At 41.4% G+C, this 14,559-nt stretch overlaps 1 protein-coding gene and 1 pseudogene across 1 annotated transcript; both read left to right on the top strand.

Moving 5' to 3' along the window:
• Positions 1 to 708: 708 nt before the first annotated feature.
• On the top strand, positions 709 to 1,653 carry LOC144256153 (putative olfactory receptor 3A4 pseudogene; annotated as a pseudogene).
• Positions 1,654 to 8,489: 6,836 nt separating this feature from the next.
• On the top strand, positions 8,490 to 9,437 carry LOC144256242 (olfactory receptor 3A10-like). Its single transcript, XM_077801333.1, has one exon. The coding sequence runs from the start codon at positions 8,490 to 8,492 to the stop codon at positions 9,435 to 9,437; it is 948 nt and encodes a 315-aa protein (XP_077657459.1).
• Positions 9,438 to 14,559: the final 5,122 nt, after the last annotated feature.

The following is a 14,559-nucleotide window of genomic DNA, read 5'->3' on the forward strand; positions in this document are numbered from 1 at the left end:
ATCTGTGCTGAACCTGTAGAGAAGTTTTACTTGTCATTATTATCTAAACTGCATAGTGTTACAACTATTTACTGACTTTTACATTGCAAGAGGTAATATACATAATCTAGAGATGACTTAAAGTATGTGGGAGAATGTGCATAGATTACATGCAAAGACTATGCCACTTTATCTATGAGACTTGAGCATCTGCAGGATTTGGTATCCAAGGAGTCCTGGAACCAAACTCCCGAGGTTACCAAGGGATGTCTGTATGATGACATTCATATGTAGAGGTTGGAGATGCAGGTTGGAGGCACCGTGTCTACCCCCTTCTCCCAAAGCTTCCCTTTCATCCTCTGGGATCTATGTACCCCAAACTATCACAATGCCACCACCTGCAGACTTGAGGTTTCTTTCCTGGAAATTTGGCCTCTGGAAAATTGTCTGTCCCTGTAACTCAATGTTACCCTTGTTCTTCTTTTTATATCAGTTTATCTGTCTCTGTTTGTGGCTGTCCAATGCCTCTGTTCTTGTCCATGAAGAGTCTGATTTATCAAGCCTTTTCTTAATATAGCTCAATCTTTAACTTTCTCCTCCCTAAATTTTGTGTGTCTTTACTCTCCTGGACATTGTCACACTTGATGGTTGTTATAAAGATCTCATTCTCCTTTTACCACCATTGGTGCCTTCAAACTTTGTTCAATCTACTGCAGGTGGAAGACAGTCATGGATCTGGGAGCCTCGGGAAATGATTCACTTGTGACCCAGTTTGTCCTGCTGGGCCTCACAGAGACTCCAGCTCTACAGCCCATCCTCTTTGTCGTCTTCCTTCTTGCTTATGTAGCGACTATTGGTGGTAATTTTAGTATCCTTGCTGCCATCTTTATGGAACCCAAACTCCACACCCCCATGTACTTCTTTCTGGGAAACTTGTCTCTACTAGATGTTGGGAGCATCAGTGTCACTGTCCCTGCCATGTTAAGGCATTTCATATCCCACAACAAAACCATCCACTATCGGGCATGCCTTTCACAACTCTTCTTCCACCTGCTGGCCGGGACAGATTGCTTTCTGCTGACTGTCATGTCCTACGACCGCTACCTGGCCATTTGCCAGCCTCTCACCTACAACACCCGTATGGGTTGGGGGATGCAGAAGGCCTTGGCCGGCATGTCCTGTGTCTTATCCTTCACCAATGCACTCACTCAAACTGTTGCCTTGTCTACTCTGAAATTCTGTGGCCCCAATGTGATCAATCACTTCTACTGTGACCTCCCCCAGCTCTTCCAGCTCTCCTGCTCCAGCACCCAGCTCAATGAGCAGTTGCTCTTTGCAGCAGCAGCCTTCATGGGTGTGGCCCCCTTGGTCCTCATCATGGTGTCCTATGCCCATGTGGTGGCTGCCGTCCTGCGAATCCGCTCTGCGGAGGGCAGGAAGAAGGCCTTCTCCACGTGTGGCTCCCACCTCACCGTGGTGGGCATCTTCTATGGGACAGGCGTCTTCAGCTACATGAGGCTGGGTTCTGTGGAGTCTTCAGACAAGGACAAGGGCATTGGCATCCTCAACACTGTCATCAGCCCCATGCTGAACCCACTCATCTACAGCCTCAGGAACCCCAATGTGAAGGGCGCCCTGCGGAGGGTGCTCACAGGGAAGTTGCCCCCCAAGTGAGACTCTCTGCCTCTGGTCTTAACAAATGCATTGCTCTACTTAAGCTTCTAACAGGTATTGTCCCTACTGGAAGTAGAGTGTGGGTATGATGGAATGGGGTCCGAGACTGGCTCAGGAAGGAAGGTGCAATCAAAATGATGAGAATAATCCCTTATACCATAATAACTACCATGTGCCTGCCTCTGTTCTCAGTGAGTGGACTCTATTATCTCATCCAGTTCTCATAACCTTTTGAAGTGGTTACAGATTTATAAACTGCGTTTTATAAAACTGAACCTCAGAAGGTTTGAATAATTTGCTAAAAGCCACAAAGCTAATGAATGTCACAGCTGGGATTTGAACCCAGGGCAAGCTACACCTGTAATTACTGCCTCTCAAAGAGTAATAAACCATCTCTAGGAGAAAGGGTATCTTAAGGTGAAGAGATGGGATGGACAATAAAGACTAAAAAATATGAAAAGGAACATGAAAATATGAATTAGGAAGTTTGTATTTCCTTAACAAATCTGATTTGTTCCAAAGCAGTTGGTCCAGGTTGAGGTATTGCTGGATGTCAATTTTAAGAAATAAACCTATAAGACGAAACTGAATTTAAAAAGTCAATTCTGAGCTGGGTGCCGAGGCGTGTGCTTGTAATCCCAGAGGCTTGGGAGGCTGAGGCAGCAGGGTCACCAGTTCAAAGCCGGCCTCAGCAACGGCAAGGCACGGAGCAACTCAGCGAGACCCTGTCTCTAAATAAAATGCAAAATAGGGCTGGGGATGTGGCTCAGTGGCCAAATGCCCCTGAGTTCAAACCCCAGTACCAAAAAAAAAAAAAAAAGTCAATTCTGAAAGAATAAGTACTGTTTAGAAAAACCACAGAGAGGTCAAATGTTTTCATAATGGACCATTGACAACAAAAAAAGAAATCTGAAAAAGTTAATTAGAGAAAGAGATTTGGCCCACATGGAAAAGTCTTCTTGACTAAATGGAGATCTTTGTTGCCCCTGACTGAAACTTGAAGCAAGCCCCTGTCTGCACATTTCTATCATTTTATTTATTGAATTTATAGCTTTAAACAACTGTTTCCATAATTCAAAAAAAATGTGTGTTTATTGAAAAGTTAGAAAATACAAAAGAGCTGGATGTGGTGGCAAGTGTTTGTAATCCCAGTGGCTCTGGTGGTTGAGGCAGGAGGATTGCAAAGCCCACCTCACCAATTTAGCAAGCAAGGCCCTAAGCAACTTAGTGAGACCCTGTCTCAAAATAAAGAAAAATAAAAAAAAAAAAAACCCCAAAAAGGACTGGAGATGTGGCTCAGTGGTAAAGCACCCCCGAATTAAATCCCCTCTACCACCAAAACCACCACCACCAACAACAAAAACCACGAATACACCAAAATAGAAAAATGAAAAATCACCCATAAGTTGACCATTCATAGATAATGGTTATGAATATATAGCATATATGTGTAAACATTTTTTATTCATAAGATATATTTACAAAAAAGAATTTTTCTACATCTAAAGCTCTGTAACCTTAATAATATAGGCAAACATCTTTCCATGACATTAAACATAGGTCTTCTTATCTTTTTTTCTGTGGTTGCATAGTATTCCTTTGACTGAATGGAGGAAAATAGACTTAATAACCTTCTATTGGTAAACCTGTGTTGGTTCAAATAATCTGAATGCTGCAACAAGTGTTCCTGTACATTCACCTGTATACACTCTTCTAATTGCTAAAGATAAAAACATGTGAGTAGCGTTTGTACTTGAAAGGCTATAAAATTCTCCAAGGCACAAGACAATATTTGGCCAGGTTGGCACTCAGAAGCAGCTGAACAAATCAACACTTCCAATGACCAATTACTTCTGTCCTTGTCAAATGATAATGATAAGCCAAATGTTATAACTCACTGCTCAGTTAATTGTATGTGTTTGTATAGTGAAGGGCTAGAAAGCTATTTTTACATAAAGATATTAAATTTACATATTTCTTTTTTAAATAAAGTTTTTTAAAAGTGCTCTTAATTAATAAATGAGGGGATAGAGATGAAGCCATGGGTTGGGTATTTGCCAAGTTGATAGGGAGGAGGCCATTCCAGCAGGGTGTGGCCCCTCCAAGGGCACTCGGAGAGAGGTGGTTGGAGTAGGAGCAGGTGCAGTTGGAGGATCCAGTAAATGGAAAGTCAGGAAGTGGAGACTGCAGATGAAGGCAACTCTTTGGAGAAGTTCAGCTATGATTGGAAGAAGGTAGCCAATGGAGAAACAAATATTAAAGGAGTATTGAATTTTTTAAAAGTTTCTTTTTTTTTTTTTTAAGATGAGAGTAGCTGTATTGTTTATATGCTGGTAAGAAAACAGCAACAAAAGAGAAGATGAGCTTTGAGGGACAATCCACATCCAAATTCTAACAATGACACTCTGAAAAAGGCAAAACCATGGGGACAGAAGTGAGATTAGAGGTTGCCACAGGTTAAGGTGTGAAGAGAAGGGAGGCTGATGGCAAAGGGCCACCAGGGTCCTGAAGGGAATCACTGAAATGTTGTCTGAATTGATGGAGGTACTATAAGTACCACTTGATCTTTACTCAAACCCATAAAACTTTACAATTAAATTTATACTTTAATTAAACCAACTTTAAAAATTTCACTTTTAAAAATATGAAAAATAAACGAGAAAAGAAATGTACCCAAATCAGTTATTATCAGGGGCTCAGTGTGAGCTCCAAACCCATTCTCTGGACACCGCAAGTCATCAGAGTTCTTTGGTGACACTTTTCCAGATCTGCAATCTGTTGACTATAACTTTCTTCCTTTTTGGAAATGTTAGGATGCGGGAGTGATGTCATGAATCTAATGATTCTTTAAGAGTCCAAAATACTAGGCAGATAGGAGAAATCCTCAAGGACTAAGGTTGTTTGTCTGTCTCTGGTTTCTTGTGCAGCCCCTGGGGAAGTTTGGTGTTGGGGCTTCTCAATGCTAATTAGCTCCTGAGTGGAGAGAACACTGGGACAGATTCTCTGGGCCCCTGCCTTGCTCCCTTTATTAAGCCTATTGGAGACAGGCAACCTTGGGTCAGCTTGGCACTCACTGACCCCCAGGTGTCCAGCTCACTCTCAGGAAGGTAAGTGCACCACGGGCCTGCCCAGAGCTCCAGGCCTTCTGCTCACTCATGAGCTTCAGGTGGCTTCTTCCTGATCTATAGGAGAATGGTAGAAACTATAATGATGAGGTTTTCATTCTAAGTCACTGGAAGGGAAGGGAAAATGAACATCTATACCCAATCTACATATTCATATACATGGCAAGGTCCCTGGCAGACAGCAGGAATTGGCTGAAAATAAATAAATTCTCTTCTCAGAACATAATCTGACATATGTGACCTTAGTCAAGTTAATATTTTTGAACTTGACTTTTCTCATCTATCTGGCAATAGATGGGGGCCAATAGATTTTGTAGAACAGGACAGGATGGAGGTGTTGGGAGCATAAAGGCTCACCTATGGTAGCCTGTTAGCATAATCTTCGCTCCGTGTTTTGTGCTACTGATTCTGAATGGCTCTCTCATGACTCCGGACAAACTACTCTTCTTAATGCTTCTTATCCCTTTCCATATATGAAACACTGGAATGAGTCAGGTTACTGTTGTCTGTGATGTCACAGGAGGGCAAGCTCCAGTAAAGATTGGGCTGAATAAGGAAAATCACTTTAAGAAATTGGGATGATGAGTTGGACCTGAGAATTGAGGGTTGGATTTTTGAAGCACAGAAAGGGGACAGTACTGAGGGGGGAAAAAAAGACACTAGTTAGCAACAGAGTGAGAGTGGCCCAGTTTATGCAAGCAACCAGAAGAAGGAGGCCTTGAAGTTTGGAAAATCGTCAAATGCAAGTATTTCAGTATTCTAATTTTTTACTTGGAAGCTCAAGTTTTATCATTGCAACAAGTACTTTCTGTTGTTTACTTAGAGGACTTGCTCACTTCTTTTATTTTTAAGAAAACACAATCAAATACAGAAATACAAATAAATAGAGTTTATTTGTCAACCATCCTTCCAAATAAAAATAGTTTTCCATTAAAATGTTAGCTGTTTGATTTTTATTTCAAACAATCACATAGTATTTTTTTAAGAGAGTGAGAGAGAGAGAGAGAGAATTTTTTAATGTTTATTTATTTTTTTTTAGTTTTCGGCGGACATAACACCTTTGTTTGTATGTGGTGCTGAGGATTGAACCCGGGCCGCACGTATGCCAGGCGAGCGCGCTACCGCTTGAACCACATCCCCAGCCCATATAGTATTTTTTCTTAGATAATTGCACTTTAGTATGTAGTAGAAATGCTTTACGAATACATTCAATTTCATCAGTCATTGTATTAAAATATATTACCATAGGGTTGAGGTGTTTTTTTTTAATTCCTGACTGAAGATGATGGCTGCTGCTGCTCCTGCCTCCTCCCACCCCTCACCCACCACACCTTCTTTTTCTGCATGTGTATTGTATTGAGGAGTACAAACACCAAGGTTCAGTGTCAGTGTTGTGATTCCTGCTAAGACACTCATAGTTTCACTCACAGCTGATCTTGTACCATCAGGCCAAATATCAGCACAGTGAAAAACAGCCATAATTTTGAAAATAATTTTAACACACAAACTGGCTGAGTGATGCACAGAGTTTCACAATTCTCCATGGATAACACTTGGAGAACTGCTGCTCTGTAGTCTAGTCAAAGGAGGAATATCTATGCCTGTAACCAGGCTTAATGTGTCCCTGGAGACATTCCAGAAATTCCCTTTGGCATTTTATGTATTTTTTAAATTTTATTTTATTTTTTTATTTGTACAGTAGAGAAAAAGGTTATCTTTTAAAAATATTTTTTTTTAAAGTAAGAGTGAGAGAGAGTGAGAAAGAGGGATAGAGAGAGAGAACTTTAATATTTATTTTTCAGTATTTGGCAGACACAGCATCTTTGTCTGTATGTGGTGCTGAGGATCGAACCCGGGCCGCACGCATGCCAGGCAAGCGCGCTACCACTTGAGCCACATCCCCAGCCCTTAAAAATATTATTTAATGAAGTAGGCCAATATTTGGAAGATCTGTAGGTCAGTGAATCAATACTTTCCAATGACCAAGGACTTGATGATACAGAGTCATATAATTGGTTAAAGATGCATTAAAAACGCAGGATACATTAACGTGTTTAAAATTGAAAAGTTTGTTGAGTTTTTCAGATTCCACATTGCAATTATCATTTGTTGAAATTTGTATCGAAATAGAATATCCATAAATATCTCATAAGGATATTAAAATCTATTATCCTATTTCACATCTGTTTGATTCCCAATTGTCTTTATAAATTACCAACCAAATGAGCCATTACAGGATGTTAGGTAAAAATACAGATTGAAAAATTGTAGATGTGATGTTCATGTCTTCCCAGCTCCCATGAAGGGATGCGATGGTGTGAGGAGGGGAAGAACAGTTGAGGGGCTACTGGAATAATCCATGTAGACAGCCAGCATCGTCTGCGCTGATGGTAGCTGTAGAGGCAGAAAGTGGTTCCAGTGAGAAAATAGACTTCAAGACAAGGACTGTATAGTTTAATAAAACAATTTTAAATGTAAAAAAGAAATAAAGAGGCCTTGAAGACCCCTTCCCAGTCACACTAGGGTTCACTCCTCAATCATCCAGGTACCTGGACATATGTGATGGAGTGGAAGCCACCTCAGTGCTCTCAAGGACTTCAATTTCTCCCTTTTCCCTTGGAAAAGCTCCTGATCCCACCTCCCTGACATGCATGCACAAAATCATCTGTTTTCCTGGTGACATTTATTAGCAACTCATCTTCCCAGTTTCTCAGCCCAAGAACCTTAAAATCATCTTTGTACCTTCTCTTCCTCCCACACCTCATGACCAGAATGTTAGATTTGTCATCAATATATACCTAGGGGCTGGGGTTGTGGCTCAGTGGTAGAGTGCTCACCTAGCGTGCATGAGGCACTGAGCTCGATCCTTAACACCACATAAAAACAAAAGATAATATGTCCACCTAAAACTAAAAAAATACATATATAAATAAATATGTTAGAAAAATATACCCAGAGTACCATGACCTTCAACAAATAATTGAATGAAAGGATAAAATAATGGGGTCTTGGCTTTCTTGAATATTTGTAGACATCCTAATACCTAAAACTTTTAAAATTCCATTATTTTCTTTATTATAGACAATTCATTAATAAATCCTCAACAACAACCATGTCCAAGCAATATAGCATTAAAGTGTAGGTTAGAAGGCAGAAAGTGCTAGGCCTGAGACACGATTCTGTCAGGAGTTTGATGATCTTAGGTCCTTATTTAACCTTTCTAAATCTCAGTGTCCTGATTACATAGAAATCCTAGTAGTTACTCCATACAGTTTTTATGAGAATTTTAAAAAAAAAATGAAGTGCTTATTTTAACACTCAGAGTATACAGTTTAAAATGTTAATATTTCCCCAAATCCCACTGTCTGCTTCCCGCTCCTCTTTTTCCTTAATCTTTCTCGTGTCTCTTGTTTTCATGGGGTCTTGTCCTCCTGTCCTGGGTCCCTGGAATAATTCCCTCTGCTCCAGGCCCTTTTCTTGGGATTCCCTGCATCTCTCTCTCTTAACCAGTAACTAAAGTGTTAATGTCTGGCATGGTGAACCTTCAGGAACCTGGCCTCAGTGTAGGCTGGTATCCCTCCTGATTGGGAGATGTTCTAGCTGGAGCACTCCACCATCTAATAGACATAGATTATGTGCCTACTGTGTGTCACTCTCTACCTTTGGCAGGTCTAAGTCTCCTCTTCTCAGTGCAGCTTCCAGCAGTGGCCTATGGAGCCTGGTGCCTGGGGAAACAGGACAGGTGTCACTGAGTTCATCCTTCTTGGACTGACAGGAAATAGAGGACTGCAACCCATTCTTTTTGTCATTTTTTTCTTTGCCTATTTAGTCACAGTGGGGGGCAACTTCAGCATTCTGGCTGCCATCTTTGTGGAGCCCAAACTCCACACCCCCATGTACTACTTCCTGGGGAACCTCTCTCTGCTGGACATTGGGTGCATCACCGTCACCGTTCCTCCCATGCTGGTGTGTCTCCTGGCCTCCCAGTGCAGAGTTCCCTATGCCGCCTGCATTTCACAACTCTTCTTTTTCCACCTTCTGGCTGGTGTGGACTGTCACCTCTTGACTGCCATGGCCTACGACCGCTACCTGGCCATCTGCCGGCCCCTGACCTACAGCACTCACATGAGCCGTGAAGTCCAGGGTGCCCTGGTGGGCATCTGCTGCACCGTCTCCTTCATCAATGCTTTGACTCACACAGTGGCTGTATCAGTGCTTGACTTCTGTGGCCCTAATGTGGTCAATCACTTCTACTGTGACCTCCCTCCCCTTTTCCAGCTCTCCTGCTCCAGCATCCACCTCAATGGGCAGCTACTGTTTGTGGGAGCCACCTTTATGGGGGTCATCCCCATGATCCTTATCTCAGTGTCCTATGCCCACGTTGCTGCTGCAGTCCTGCGGATCCGCTCATCTGAGGGCAGGAAGAAGGCCTTCTCCATGTGTGGCTCCCACCTCACTGTGGTCTGTATCTTTTATGGAACCGGCTTCTTCAGTTACATGCGCCTGGGTTCAGTCTCAGCCTCGGATAAGGACAAGGGGATTGGCATCCTCAATACTATCCTCAGTCCCATGTTGAACCCAGTCATCTACAGCCTCCGGAACCCTGATGTGCAGGGCGCCCTGAAGAGGGTGCTGACAGGGAAGAGGCCCCCAGCATGAGCCGGACAAGAGTATCAAAATGTCCCTTCCTCCCTCCTTGATCACCCACCTAACTTGCTTAGGCTGAAGGCCTGGGAGCGGGCAGAGGAAATCTTCAGCGTTGGTTCTAATGGTTCAGGGTAGACTTGGATGGAGGACAAATGCTAAAGAGCTTAAAGAGTATCTAAGTTACTGATAGAAAATGGACTAAAGAGGGATGGGAGTAAAATTATAATGTGGGTCAGGAAATGAGAGATGAACTATTTTGTGGGTTTTTGTTTTAAATTTAATGACTGTTCACCTGACATATTTAAAACGTTAATAAAAAGAAAAATGCTTGTCCCCACTTTTAGATGAGCTATATTTGTATAAATATTATTTGGTAATTTTTTTCCAGTTCTTTCTTTAAGAAATAAGTCTAGGATTATAATGTTAAATTGGGGTTTGACATACTCTAGGAGCAGAGTGTTGGTACCTGTCGGAGCATCCTGCCGACACCTTCTTCAGAACAGGATCATCAGACACCTATTCCCCAAACCAGTGTTCACTTCCTGACTAACTCAGGTGTAGGCAGAACACACTTACATGCTAGTGTATGAGCTGATTCTCAAGACCCTCCTCCAAAACCATGAGGATGTTTTATTACACAGGTGTGTGAGACCCTCCGTCTTTTCTTCCTAGCCCCTCCAACTCTATTTTTGTCTCTCAACCACAGGCTCTTTCAGGTGACTCATGCCTCCCTTTGCTTAGAGTCACTACTCTTAATCTTCTCTGTGGCTCACAAAGAAAGACACTGTCACAATCATTTCGGTATTTCTTGCAGCTTCCTTTGCTCTCTCCAACTAGATCCCAAGCCCCTTAAGGAAAGCTTCCATGCATTATATTACACCACGTCCTCCAAACACCCAGCTGAGAGCTGAGTAGATAGTCCAGGTTCCAGCAGTCTTGTGGATTAACTGATAGTAGGAGGCATGACCTATGAGAAGAGACCTATCTTCTATCAGAGATCAGTGAAACTGCCAGACGTTTTCAAAACACCCTAGAAGACCCAATATTAGGATGATATAAAAGGAAATTTTTTAAAAAATAAGTTTTCTTCTGATGCAGCAAAATGATCACTATATTTGGCATAATAGGGAGAAGCTTTTCTGACTGTGCAAAAACCCCATTATCAGTTCTTAAAATTAAGAAAAAACTGTCTGAAGCTAAAACTGAAGAAAGTGTCTCCTTGTGAAGAACTGAAAAATCAGCATTGAGTTGGCAAAAGCTGATCACAGAGCACCAGAGTGGGAAATCTTATAGTGTCCAAAGACTGGGAGAATATAATAGGGATAGTGATAATAAATAAATGATCATAAGTTATGCAAAAGTGTTTATCTTTCTTTAATTCTTGTTCTAAAGCGAATGGTTCCTAACTCTGCTATGCAAATATGAGTAATTTGTGTTTAGGTAGTAAATTTAAATAAAAAGCATATTTTTGTTTAAAAAGAAGAACTTCATTATTGACCTGAAAAGCTATTTAGCAGATATTGCTAAATTTAGAAAGTGATGGTGATGTGACATCTGAATTGGGGGAAGAGCATCCTGGTAAATAACCTCCGATTGGATGTGATGATTCCTCTGTGGAGGGGAATAGTACTGGGAGGGCACTGAGAAATGGAGAAGGAAGTTGAGTTTTATCCCATTTATCTGACATTGTTTGAAGTTTTTCACCAAGCACTGTAATTTAAAAAAAAAAAAAAGATTTTAAAAAGTGCTAGTGGTGAAGGTGTGGGAAGGGATAAAGTGAGTTGTTGGTGATGTTTTCTCTCTAGCCTTCAAAGTGTTTGTTGTCATCCTCACCTTTGAGAAAACTAGTACATTGGCCTCTCCATCCTTTACAAGGCCACTGTGTCCATTTTCCTAGGATTCAGAGGCCTGGGAAAGACATGAAGTGGTTATCTTGTCCATCCCTCCTCTCCCAAATGGAAAGCTAAACCAAACGGTCTCTACCTATAGAGAATACTTCCAGTGGACCTTTTGCTTCTCCCCATGTCCTGGCCTGAAAACTGAAATCTCATGCTCCATGCCACACCAAACCTCATCTGTCACCCTCCTCAACATCTACCCAGCCCTAGCACCTCTGCCCGACTGCCTATTTTAACTCTTTTTATGTAATTCCAGTTGAAGATAATGTTCAACTTTGGTTGAGATTAATGTGTGCCCTTTGTGAATGTAGGTGCAGACTCCTGACAGTTAAAGGAACTCAAAGCAATATTTTAGTCCACCTGCCCCAACTTCAGATGGTTCATATCCAAAGGAACACATTCCATGTCTGATCAGTCCTCAACACACCTGTGAGTTTTGAGGCCATCCCATGACCCACCTGTGAAGTGGAGCATTTGCATGTGTCTACCCGGAAATGCACCCACACGTCGCAACCATTCTACTTTCCACATCCTCCATGTGTTCAGCACAGAGAAAAGTGCTCCTGGGATTCGGGAGAACTCTAGCAGTAGGTCGCTTTCTCTTACTATTCTAATAGCACATAACAGTAGTTATAAAGCATTTTAAAATCTAAGTTTTCATTTGGATTTTGCAACAGCACAGTTGAATGTCATCCACAGTGACAATAAGGGCCAGGATTAGAGAGTAAGAAAGACAGCCTTTTTTTAAAAAAAATCCTTACTTCACAGATAAAAAAGGTAAAAGACAAGCTAAGTGATTTGCCAGAGCCTGTGAAGTTAGAGCATAGAGCAGCCTCCAAGTATTGGCTTCTAGGACAGTGTCTTCATCTCCTCCCTGTCTATAGAAAATCACCGAGTAGTTCAAAATTCACAGAGTGATACTGATTCTAGGTGCAACAAGTCTCAGAAATACAAAAGGCGGTAAAGCTGAATGAAGAAAGCCATCAACAGGACATAAGGAGACCCCAGTCTGATCCAGGTCTGAAGCACCTTAGTGAGTTCTTGAAGGTTCAATTCCTGTATCTATAAAATTAGTCTCTTCCAAGAATTTTAGACATTTTTTTTTTCATTGATCTTCTACATGGTAAATTCTCAGACCCACACAAAATGCCAAAGGACAGAGGGAAATAAGTGACTATGGGCAATTAAATGGAAAGTTCTCACCAATAAAGTTGAGAAGAGGTACATAAACCCATCAACAATTCACCACCGTGGATCTCTGATGGATAGAACTGTTTGGGGGGCATCAGCAACTGAACAGATGCCCAAATTGGATATGGTGGCCGTGAGCCAGGAAGAGATGTGAAGGCCTGAGAGGCAGCAATGAATGGAAACAGAAAGAAGTGACCTCAAGAAAGAGCCTTGGAACATTGATCAGAAAGTATTTAACTTTGTTGTTAGAGTTTGTGTTCATGGAATCTGGGGCAACAAAAATAGCAGGGCCCTAGTGGGGTTCAGACATTTATTTGGTAGTTAAAGATGCTTTTCCAGGCCAGAATATCAGGAAGGGTAAATATGATTCCTGAATCTTTGATGTGGCAGGGAACAAGCTGGAAGGCCCAGGCTCTTGCTGCATCAGGCCACCCAGTGAAGGCAGCATTGGGTGAAGAATAGTTTTTGAGAGCTGGATCCTGGGCTAATACCGCCATATGATATCAGGTAAGTCAGCTCTGCAAGCTAATTTTTTTCATCTATGAAATGATTATTCTGAGGATTAAGTGACTTGAGTTTAGGATTATTGAGTTGATGTTAGGTATAGTGTAGCTGTTAAAATTCCATTAGATTTTTAGTTGAAGGAGTTACCATATTTCTACAGTCTGTGCTCTCTCTCTCTAATAAGGGGTAGAGCATGGATTTATCCACCCAATCCACTAAATAATAGTCATTCCAATCCTCTGGCCGGTGCTATGGCCCTTGTACCACACTTGACTGCCCTTTCCATGAAAGAACGAGTGAAGGACTCAGACCTGTAGAAACCACCGTGTCTTCCCCCCACACTGGGATTCATCTCTTGAGTCCCCAAACTGATATATTTTGATATATCAGACAAGAGGAAACTAATTGATAAACTTTGTAAACTTCCTCAGCTGTGCAGGGCCTCAGGAGTCTCTCCTCCAGCAACTATTTCCATTGAGACAGCCAGGGCCAGAATTGGGGACTGAAGTCCTTGTGAGTTCCATGAACAGAATCCTCTAATTAGCTCCCAAATGAGGGTTTAGAATAAGGCAGCCTAGGGGCTTAGGGAAGCCCAGGGATTTGCAGATTGTCTTCTGCTAATAAGACCAGGGGGAAGGGCCTCCAAGAAAGAGTTACTTTCCTTTTGGTACTTTAGTCTGAAAGGAACTGGGACCTTGGAGAGTGAAGGAGGCCAATTAACAATGTGTGGTTTCAGTAGTGTCATTAGCAAGACTCATTAGCCATGTCATGAGGGGAGGGAAAAGGTGTTCATAAAGAGAAGGCCTGGGCCTGGGCCAGCCTCCTGCAAATAGGAGCCAGTTGTTCCTGACTTTTTTGCCTGGTTATTGGTATTTTCATTCTTGCTCTCATCAGTATACCCCACTCTCCTGTTCTCCGGCTCTTTTTCCTATCACAAGCTGTTTGTTTTTTTGATTCCATATTAATAAATCCATCTGCTTCATAGTCTGCAATGGCTGTCATTTTATAACCGTGTCCTGATTTATTTGATCAAAGCCCTGTCTTAACCCTTTGGATGGTTTCCAGTTTTTCGCAACCAAGAGCCACACTTTGATAGGCCTTTGCACAATTTCCTGGAATTTTCAAGAGTTTTATAAATTTGAAAAACTTCAACTAGCCAGATTGTATTATTTGACTTTCCTTTCAATTCAGTGTGAGAAGGCCACTTCTCTAACCCTAACCAACCCTAGATATTACCATTCAAAAAATCTTTATGATGTGATACATGAAGCACTATTTTTTAAGTTTTCACATTTTTTATGAGTAAGCCTGAGATTTCCATTTTATATTAATGAAAATATTGAATTTTGTATAAATGCTGCAAATATTTTTCCTAGTACAGTTTTATCTCTTTAATGCTAATGGTGTTTTGATAGTTTATATAGTCAGATAAATATTTATGACTTCTGTTGTGGCTCTCATTTTAAGTTTATAAAAATTGCCACCTATTTTCTAGCATTTCTTTTATGACTTTATTTTATACATTTTACATTTTACAATTT

Source organism: Urocitellus parryii, chromosome 7, assembly GCF_045843805.1.
Source record: "Urocitellus parryii isolate mUroPar1 chromosome 7, mUroPar1.hap1, whole genome shotgun sequence".
Classification (NCBI taxonomy): domain Eukaryota; kingdom Metazoa; phylum Chordata; class Mammalia; order Rodentia; family Sciuridae; genus Urocitellus; species Urocitellus parryii.